The 10,253-nt window shown below is 40.3% G+C and overlaps 2 protein-coding genes across 8 annotated transcripts in view; one reads left to right on the top strand and one right to left on the bottom strand.

Moving 5' to 3' along the window:
* The window catches only part of dync2i1 (dynein 2 intermediate chain 1), a 9,096-nt gene extending 3,613 nt beyond the window's left edge, over nt 1-5,483 (bottom strand). The window contains exons 1-16 of one of the 4 annotated variants that reach the window (XM_032504189.1): nt 5,313-5,483; nt 5,024-5,077; nt 4,232-4,898; nt 4,089-4,153; nt 3,705-3,932; nt 3,551-3,607; nt 3,089-3,139; nt 2,926-2,931; nt 2,567-2,798; nt 2,311-2,413; nt 2,005-2,134; nt 1,769-1,880; nt 1,590-1,678; nt 1,378-1,507; nt 1,021-1,193; nt 518-680 (exon numbers count right to left, since the gene is read on the bottom strand). In XM_032504189.1, coding sequence (XP_032360080.1) covers nt 518-680; nt 1,021-1,193; nt 1,378-1,507; nt 1,590-1,678; nt 1,769-1,880; nt 2,005-2,134; nt 2,311-2,413; nt 2,567-2,798; nt 2,926-2,931; nt 3,089-3,139; nt 3,551-3,607; nt 3,705-3,932; nt 4,089-4,153; nt 4,232-4,898; nt 5,024-5,077; nt 5,313-5,327 — 2,275 coding nt within the window. In that variant the 5' untranslated portion in view covers nt 5,328-5,483. The remainder of the gene's footprint in view (nt 1-517; nt 681-1,020; nt 1,194-1,377; nt 1,508-1,589; nt 1,679-1,768; nt 1,881-2,004; nt 2,135-2,310; nt 2,414-2,566; nt 2,799-2,925; nt 2,932-3,088; nt 3,140-3,550; nt 3,608-3,704; nt 3,933-4,088; nt 4,154-4,231; nt 4,899-5,023; nt 5,078-5,312) is intronic. The other 3 variants (XM_032504191.1, XM_032504190.1, XM_032504192.1) reach the window with 3 other exon arrangements.
* Nucleotides 5,484-7,089: 1,606 nt separating this feature from the next.
* The window catches only part of esyt2b (extended synaptotagmin-like protein 2b), a 35,005-nt gene continuing 31,841 nt past the window's right edge, over nt 7,090-10,253 (top strand). For 3 of the 4 annotated variants that reach the window (XM_032504105.1, XM_032504106.1, XM_032504107.1), the window contains exon 1: nt 7,090-7,740. In XM_032504105.1, coding sequence (XP_032359996.1) covers nt 7,369-7,740 — 372 coding nt within the window. In that variant the 5' untranslated portion in view covers nt 7,090-7,368. The remainder of the gene's footprint in view (nt 7,741-10,253) is intronic. The other variant, XM_032504109.1, reaches the window with a different exon arrangement.

Genomic DNA, 10,253 nt, shown 5'->3' on the forward strand with positions numbered 1-10,253 from the left:
TTTTTACCAAACACACCAAGGCAAATTACACGCAAGAGAAAATTACATTGCTTCGGATTTCTGCAAAAACGCCTTAGAAGGTAACAATTTAATTAACAAACGGCTTAAATATTTTGTCTAGCTTCCGTTAGCGGTAATATTACGAGTTTTTGCAAAAACTGGCTGCAAAATTCCCACTGCTATTGCAAGACATCTGACTTTATGTAAAATTCATGTAGACCTTAAAGGAATGAATTATTTCTTTTGTGATAAATCTGTCCATTCATCCAGCTATTGTTGCTGTTTAACCAGGATTTTTTGTTATATAGTTATAGTGGAACAGAGAAGAAAGTAAAAGGAAAAGGCACACAAAATGTAGGAAAATTATAATATGGGCATGAGTGGAATAGTTACATTTTTGGGGAAATCTCTGTTTCAAACTCTGTGGCACAAACAGGAATTCATCTGTGGTATTATCGTCTCAACCAGCAGCTGTTGTTTGTTTTCAAACTGAATTGAGGTCTAAATTGTAACCTACCAGTGGAGAAGGTAGGATGTCGGAAAGTCCACTCATCCTCCCCTATCTTCAAACTATAATGGTCACTAGTGTGCTCCCTCAGGTCCCACAGCACCACAGAGCCAACTGATGTGCCTGCAAACACCAATATGGCCTTTCCAGGGCTGAAGCAGCAACACTGCACCTGCATTAAGCATTAAATGGAGTTAATGTCAGTGGCAGTGTGTAGTGTGGCAGTGTATGTGGCATGTTTGTGGACGTTAATGGTGAGGTGACTTTAGTTCCTTTAGTAGTTATTGGCAGATTTTTGCTGTCAGACCAAAACAATGGTTGTGGTGCACTGTAAGACTATCCTTTTTGAGATATTCATATAATGAAATATAGAGAATTACTATTGTAATTGTTAGCAGAGCAACAAGGCCTGATGATTACTGTTTAGTGTGTAGAACTTCTGAGCAACTAAATACTAGCCTAGCTCATATGTCACTAAACGAACAACTGAAAAAAGAACTTAAAAATCTCACCTCAGATTCGTAAACAAGGACTTTTTGAGGTCTGGACGGCTCCCAAATGTTCCAGATACAGATGATGGTGCAGGTGTCTAGACGCACAGCACTGGGCTTCGTTGTAGGGCTGTGGACTGACATCATGGTGTGCCTCTGGACCTGAGAGAAGTGCACCAGGCTGATGCGGCGACCTGCAATTTAATCAAAAATGTTGCAAGCCGTGGGAAGTAGTATCTAGAGCAAACAGCATATTGTGATCAGTTGCTATCCAAATAGTACAACCAACTAGTAAAAGACTAATGAGAACACAGTGGTTTGGCAGTACAATTAGAGTAAGAACAAAATGAATTTCTCTAGTTGTTGTGCATACATTACCATAAAGAAAAGGCAACTTAGTGTTGAGCTGTAATCTTCCATCGCTGAAAGACAGCGTGTCGCTCTGAGACCTCGGCTTGCTCAGGGAGTTTTTCTCAGCCCGATCCTCTTCCAGCAGCACAACCATGACCTTGATTCAGTCACAAAAGATAACAGACGTTAGTTTTGGCCACAAAAAAAACGTACCTTAAAAACTGTGTATGAGAGATAACCTGAGAGGCGGAGCGCAGAAATGCTGTCAGACGCCGCGAATCAAAGTTAATTTCCCTTTTGTCTCGTGCTTCCTGGGATAGGTTTGGATCTGTTAAAAAAAAAAAAACACTGTTAATGAACTCTACATTTAAACACTGACTTCATCTGAGAAAAATCCTTTTAGCAGGCTTTTCCTTACCCTCACAGGCTCCATTGTGCTCTGGAGGATGCTGCGTCCACTTCTCACACACCTCTATCTCCTCTGTCTGGATGTCCCTGTCTGCATTATCCTCATTACACTGAACATAAGCCTGACAAGGAAGCCGTTATTAAGACATGAACTATAGCTATTTTATATAGCTATATTTTATTCTTTTTGTCTTTAATTATTCAGTTACATGTATCTGTGTAAAGTAAAAGAGAACAAATACTGACCTGCTTAGTGTTTGCAGTTCCAAAGGTTCTGATATACATGTCATATTCATTAACAGGTGGCAGATCCAACAATGAGACTGTCATTGAGAAATCCAGATCAATTAAGCGAAGAAGCTCTGTGCTGCGTTTCCTGTAGTGAGAAGAAAAAAAAAAAACACACATTAAGAAACACATAGAAGATACATCCTTGCTCAAGATTCCAAGACAAAAGTGTCTCAAATCATAAAAAGGAAGTCATCACGAGTATCATATTATTCATATTACAAACCATTCAACATGAATATGTTTTTTTGCAAATTCCCTTACTTCTGTTTTGTGGCAACTTTCTTGCTGACTTCCCGCTGCTTTGCGGCCACAAAGTCGATAAACTTCCCACGGGGGGAGGCTCTACTCTGGCTCTTTTCAGACCCTATAAACAGAGCAGCAAAGATGCATTAGATCCACTCTAATTCTTCAGATCAGACATGAAGAAAGAAATCTGGGTCCACTGTAACATGCACTAACATCTCATTCTTTAGTTAAAACATGTTTTGGATTGATATGTCAGAAGAAAGAACTGTACCTCCGGACCATTTAGGCCTTTCTTCCTCCTTTTTGCTCGGAATTTGTCTGGACTGAGCGGTTCCGACTCTGTCGTTCTCTTCATCCATGGCTCTCTGAATTGCTTGGATTTCCTTTCTCTTTTGTTCTGTTAGTTCCTCCCTCTCTTCACCCACCTCTGGAGGCTGTGGCTCCTCGTCGCCGAAATCTTCACTTGCGCTCTCATCCATTTCTTCAAAATCCTCTTCATAATCCTTTCAACAGAGAAATCCCATCATTTATTACATACAATATGTTTGCCTCAAAGAAATAAAGATGCTATGAGCACAAGCTTTGGAATAATGAAAATGGATGCACTTGTAAAAGCGTCTGAATACTCACCAGTTTCTTTAATCGATTACAGCATGCAAAAGCAACACAAAATTGAATGAATTGAATGGATGTTTAAAAGAGAAGAAAAAAACATGATGGGAAAACTTAGAAACAACAGACTTTGGTTTTACAATATGTAGCCTATTTCATAACTTAAAGGTTGTCTTATTACCTCAAAGTCATCCTCATATTCCTGGTCAGCCAAATCTTCATCATTGGCAACCTGCAAACGTTACAGACATGCACACAGTAGAAAATATCCTAAACACTCCTAAAACAAAAGATGCAGAAATTCTTTGAGATGATGCAGCACTAAAGTATAACTGAAGCTGAAAGTAGTGCCGAAGAAAAGGAGTGCATAACATGCAGTCCACAACATATGGCTCACTAACCAAACAATAAAACACCAATTCACTTGCAATCAGTTTGTTTTTTTCAGTTTCAGCTCATAACTTCAAACAAGCAGCTGCAGCTTGAGGTGAAACGTGGTTTGTTTTCATGCAAGCACCAAAATGTAGCTGTGAGATTATACTGTTTGTGTTTCAGCCAGTTATCAATGAGAAAAAACACACGGCTAAACTAAAAACAAAAAGAAACCCCAAGAAATGCACAGCAAAGTAACCAAGCATCTTACAGGCTCCTCTGTTTCTCCTATATCGTTGCTCAGGTGCTCAGATACCTTTGCTACATCCTGGATCATAAAAATGACACATGGAGGGAAAAGGCCATCATTAGGGAACCATAAACAGGAAATGGTTACAGTATAGGCAAATTATGACCATACAAACCTCAGTTTTAGTCTCATGTTTATGACTTTTGCTAGACGCTGCTTTCTTGGACTTTGTCCCATCTCTGTTCTGATTTCTTTCTGGTTTCTCCTCCTCTCTGTGCCTTCTTTCTTTGTGTTGGTCCCGTTCTGCTCCATCTGTGTCACCCCCATGATACTTGACCTCTTTGCCTGACCCCTTCAAGTCTAGATGCTCCCTGGGTTCACTGTCATGCTTCCGCTTTTCATCCTAGAGAACAGCAAAAATCCACACCAGTAAAACGATTGTGACCAAAGGATCTACATTTACCCATACAAGTCACAAGTGAAATGCTCAACTGTTGAGGCAAATTAATTAATGGATTTGAAATGCAAAATACTGATAAATATTACTGCAGGTGCTTACATATCCTTTCTCTTTGGGTCTCCTTTCTTTCTCCTCCCCATGTCTTCTCTGTTCTTCTTTGTGCACTGAAATCAGAAATTTCATACAGAAGTTATAATCCTGTGAATATGGCAGGTTATGTGCACACACTACTGTGGCCTTACCTCTTTCCTCCTTCATTTCCAAACGCGTACTGTCTGCACGCCTCTCTTGTCTTTCTTTGTCATTCCTCTTGAATTCATATTCATCTTTGGGTCGCTCTCTCTCTCGATGCCGATCTTTCTTCTCTCTTTCCTGCTTTTCCATTCGATCTCTTTCTCCATCTCCACTTTCCTTGTGTCTCCGTCTCTCCCTCTCAGTCCTGTGCTCTCTGTCTCGTTCTTCTCTCCGTCTCTCCTTGTCTCTCTCTTCCCTTCTTTTGTCCTTGCCCTCCTCATTGCCTCTTTCTCTATTCCTTTCCGTCTCTTTATCTCTATGTCGTTCCTTGTCTCTCTCCTTTTCATGCTCCCTTTCTTTCCTCTTGAAATCATCATCGTATCTCTTTCCGTCTACCAACTTGTCTCTTTCCCTTCTCTTCTCTCTATCCCTGTCATCTCTGCTATCCCTTTCCTTAACACCTCTCCTATCCAGAGAACCCTCTTTCAGTCGATCTGCATATCTGTCTTTTTTGTCTCCATCTCTTCTCTCCCTTGTACTATCCCTGGGCTTGTCTCTCTCTCGTCTGGACTCCTTCTCTGGGTCTCTGCGGCGTCTTTCTATAGATTCACCAGCACGGTGCTTTCTCTCATTGACATCTCGCTTCTTAACATAGTCATCACCTAGTCCTTCCTCCTAAAAAATAAGTTAATAAAACCATTTGTATTATTTCCATGTAATGTTGTCTACTGATATAAAGTGATTTAGCTAAAGAGATTGAATCACCACCTTGTGCAATGCTTTCATAAACATAAACTTACCCTGATGTGTCTTCTCAGATCAGCTGGTCTCCATGTGTCTTCCTTGGTTATTTTCTAAAGAAGTATATTTTTTATGTTCACTGGATGACTAAATCAACGTTCATTCAAAGACAACTTAAACATATTTCTATGATATCAAACCAAATACATGCCAATCAGCAAGACAACTTTCATTTCCTACCTGATTAACGTTTGATAACTACCACAGCGTTCATGGTGATATTCTACTGCAAAACGATTCCCTATCTTTTCTCTGTATACGGTAAGGTTAACGGTAAAAAGCACTTACCTTGTCACTATGCATGTTCACTTATGTTTTTACTGTTGAAGTCTTTCAAACGCCAAAAATCAACTCATATGTTTGTAACGACGCCGCCATGATGGTAAGTCTCTTGAGCGCAAGCGCAGTTAGTCGAAACCATGGGGAACGCGTCATTTCAGCTTGACAACAGGCTTGGTAGTCAACAGCAGAGCAATCACTGGGCTCAACAACAGTTGCCATGCCAACGGTCAATGACTTTATAACTAAATGTGTGTTTTAAAAAAAGTATTCAAATTGTTTTGTTTACAAGGGTAACGTTGATACTACTAGTACATCTTATGCTGTGTTAGTTGTGTTTGGGTTAATTTAGTTTAGATGTCTGTCGTCTGTTGATCGATTTCTCTGTGCTCGTCATTACACACCAGTCCGTGTCTTGGCCTTAACGGCTCTGGCATTTGATAGCAAGGTAACTTAGCTAACGCTAGCATACTTGTTTGAAATACAGCCAATTTCACATGTAAGTTTAGCTGAGAATAGCTTGCAATTTGACAAGTACTTCATCGTTACCGAAGTGCAATTGTTTATTACCAGCTGTGTTTACCTCTAATGAGCAGCAGATGGCGCTGTTCTTTCCTTTTTAGGGCAGCACTGGCAGCGCTCTCAGTGCATGATCCCTGTGTGTTTGTGGAAATGAGCATTTAATATGGAGTTAGATTCCTGCCAAAAGGTTGTACACAAAAAAATGTGTTTCACACAAATAAAAGTGTTTGTACATAAAAAAATGTGTTGCACACAATAAAAGTTGTTTGCAAACTGTTCTCAAACGTTACACACACATAAAACTTGTTTACAAACTGTCCCAAACGTGCACTCAAAATATCATTATAAATTGTCCCGAGTACAAAACGTCTCTGCTCGCTCAAAACAGCCTCTTCGAGTACGAAACAATTCCACACCCCTCTGTGGCAAATTTCTGCCAAAAGCCATGATACATTGGGAGTAGTTCTGACTTTGTGACAGCAGGGGCGCTCTCAAAACAATTGAAACGCCCGGTTTGGCTGAGGAAGACAAGACGGCATTTCACAGCTAACACCATGAGCACCCACAGGGGAGTTTCCAAACTTTCACGGTGAAATATTAATATCTGACTATGCCATAACTATGCAGATAGAGCATTTACAATTTCAGTTAAAGGCACCGATAGTCACGGCAAGGGACCATGTTCTTTTCAAATCAAATATTGTGTAGGCTTCAAGTGCCTATACAATAGACAGTTATTTTTTTGTTAAAAACAACAACAAAAAAAACCGAATTATGATCTGTTAACAATGCCTTATCTTGGTATCCACTCTGGTTCTATCTATTTAAAATAACACAATAAGGGAAGAGCAACAGAGGGTCAGATATTAATATTTCACCGTGAAATTTGGAAACTTCCCGTGGGTGCTCATGGTGTTAGCTGTGAAAGAGCGCTCCCTGCTGTCACAAAATCAGAATACTCCTAATGTATCATGTGACTTTTGGCAGAAATTTGCCACAGAGGGGTGTGGAATGTTTCGTACTGAGAGAGAGGCTGTTTTGAGCGAGCAGAGACCGTTTGTACTCGGGACAATTATAAATGATTTTGAGTGCAACGTTTGGGGACAGTTTGTAAAACAAGTTTTATGTGTGTGTAACGTTTGAAGACAGTTTGCAAAACAACTTTATTGTGTGCAACACATTTTATGTACAAACAACTTTATTTGTGGTGAAACACATTTTTTTGTGTACAACCTTTTGGCAGGAATCTAACTCCATAATTTAACCTGTGTAGAGGCAGAGCTAGTAGAGCTGTGGACTTGACTGGACCGGCTCAGTTTTAACCATGCTGAATCCATTCCCAAGATTTTAGTCGTTGCGGAAACTAAAGTGGTCAATGCTAACGATTCCCCCGGAGGCCATGGGCTGGTGTGCGGGTGAGCCGACGTGAGAACTGGCTCCCGAAAGGAACCGCTTCGCACATGGGAACCTCGTCACCTAATCTTATCCGCATTTAACCGTTTAAAGACGGACTCCGGAGCACAGAGCCATTTCTAGAGACAGCATGACAGATAAACGAGGAGCCCAACTACCTAAGGAGAATGGACACATCGCGCCGAGCCCCGCGCAGCCCAGCGCCAACTTTCCCCATCCTTCAGAGGGGAACATACCCGATGATATCCCGGTGTCCTCGACCCGCGAGTTGACACAGACCTGGGTTCACGTTGCTAAAACGTTTGTTCTGATTTTCCCTATTTACGCATTGGGCTATTTTGAGTTCAGTTTCAGCTGGCTATTGATTGGACTTGTTATCTTCTTCTGGTGGAGGAGAATCACTGGAGGGAAGAACAGCCGACTGAGCCGAGCTCTTGCTTTCTTTGAGCAAGAGGAGAGGAGTATCAAGCAGGGTCTTACGACCTCTGATTTACCACCATGGGTAAGACACAATGTGAAGTACAGTTGATGAAATAATGTCCACAGTCGTTTATCCTACTTGAGCTGTTTCTCTGAAGAGCATGTGGTATGTTTGTGAACAATATTTTTGAGTTTCCAGGAAGAAACAATCAGCTGACAAAAGCACGAGGAGCAGAGTTGAGCTGTAAAGCTGTGATGATGAAGCAGCTGTCCCCCCCCCCCCCCCCCCCCCCCCAGCAGCTGACATTAGACTGAGTCCCAGTCTAAATACAGCAGGGTACAATGGTAAACCAGACACCACGCTGTAAGGGAAACATGTCAACAGCGTCCCTGTTATTTTGGGATTCACACTGCTATCTCTCTTGCAGTAACTCACTCTATAACTGCAACACGTTATCTTGGCAAAATTGTTAGATGGCACTAGGGTTCTTTAGCCTACTTTTTCTTTGTCAGGGTAAACACTTCAGTGTTTAGGGTTTCTTTGAAAACTCTCCTGAAAACTCCCCAAAGACCCTCAGCAGCTCCAGCATAATCAACAAGATAACACACGTTAAGTTATATTTAGTTTGTTAGTATTTTTTGCATTGTCAGTTTTGTTTGTGAATTTATATATGATATATTTGTGATGTTTTGTTGTATTTATTGTCTTTTGGATGTATTGTTTGGACCCCAGGAAGACTAGCTGTCGTGGCGTCAGCTAATGGGGATCCTTTGAAATAAACAAATAAAAAGTTGAAAAAAAAAAAAAAAAGTCTGGGCGGTATAGAGAAAATCAAATATTACAATATTCTTGACCAAATACCTCAATGTCGATATTGCGACGATATTGTATGGTCGACTATTAGTAATTTAACAAAATTTTATTTACACAATAAGAATTTTGATAAATATTCTCCAGAAATGATTTAATGACTTAGTGGGTAAAGGGACATAATAAAACAGCTAGAACAGTCTGGTAAATTCAGAAAATGACATCACTTTACTGTAATGCAGCCTGCAAAACCAGGTAAAGACAACACTTATATTACGATATATTCAAAATCTAAGATGATACAGTATCTAGTCTCTTCAACGTCGATAGATTGCCCAGCCCTAACACAGGTTGCATTTAATCAAGTAGGCCTAGTACCAAAACACAAAAAAATAACTTATTAGCTGATATTTCAGAGATAAATATGTGAAGAATAGCTGCAGGCCCTGTTTTCCCCTCAAAATGAATATCTAATCTAGTTTTGCATTTTTGTCACACTGCCATATGTTATGTGACTTTTCTCCAGCACTTGCCACTGAAAGAGTTTGTAAGACACCATGTTTTAAACTGCTGTCTGAAGGGAGCTGGATTATAGCATCAAGGGGAAACATCTCGAAGTAAATGGCTTGGCCTCTTTTTATAATAAGGTTATAATAAGGTAATGTATTTAGGTTTTTCTAAATGTATTTTTCAACTACAACAGTGCCAATTATTTTTATAAAACTTACCTCAATGCTGAGCAACAGGGCCATTACTTCAAAGGTGATGTGGTATTACAAATGAAATGGTATTATGCAAATACTGAATAATTTGGTCTCTTAGGTTCAGTATTTAGTCACATCCAATTCCTACAATGCCAACACTTAAAGATAGGCTTCTACAGTATGCAGAAGCAGGGAAGAGAAAAAGCTGATAATAATAACAAATTCACAATTTCAATTTTTATTATTTTCACTTCATGCAGAACTCTGAACCTAACTAACCTAGGCTACAGCTAGCTGACATGTGTCAGACATGGCTGTAAATCACTCACCAAAGCCAAATAGTCTTCAGCTCATTTAGATATCTTGACATGAGAGTGTAATGAACCTGTCATTACACATGCCCATTTAGGTTTGAAACAGTTTTGCCGACTTTTTAGGCATGTTATGACCACCTTTCCAACGTGATAGTTTAATGTGGTCGACAGCTACTTGTTTGGCTGGATGTGCAGTTTCAGTTGGTACCAGAACCTTCGCTGTAGCTCAAAAAACAATCTCACGGGAGCTTGTCAAACGCTGACTTTTCTTTTTAAACATTTTTTTTTTAGGGCTCAAGACTTTTTCAAACAGGACTAAAATCGCCACATGCTCAGCGCAGGCAAATGTTTTGGAATCAGTAAAAAGCGTATTCTGCTGACACATGGCTGAGGAGGCCTCACTGCTTTTAAATGAGGGTGGAGGAGCTTGATGGGATATAGCAACAGCATCCCACTGAGGAAAAAGGCATTATTGAATGGCCTCAGCCCTCCCCATGCCTTTAGGTATGGTAAGAAACTGTGAGACAAGAACTACATGCATATCTGGTTATACATGGTGAGGCTGTGCATCACTTGGAATCACATTACACCTTCCAGGGCTTTACAGTAGGGATCGATCAATATGGATTTGCTATTGCCGATGCGGATACCGATCTTCTTTTCATCAGCCTTAGCTGATGACCGATACGGGCTGCCGATTTTCTTGCGCTGATATTTGGAGCTGATACTGCTTTTGCTCCCTTAATTTACATCATAAAAATGTAAA

Source organism: Etheostoma spectabile, chromosome 22 (genome assembly GCF_008692095.1).
Source record: "Etheostoma spectabile isolate EspeVRDwgs_2016 chromosome 22, UIUC_Espe_1.0, whole genome shotgun sequence".
NCBI classification, from domain to species: Eukaryota; Metazoa; Chordata; class Actinopteri; order Perciformes; family Percidae; genus Etheostoma; species Etheostoma spectabile.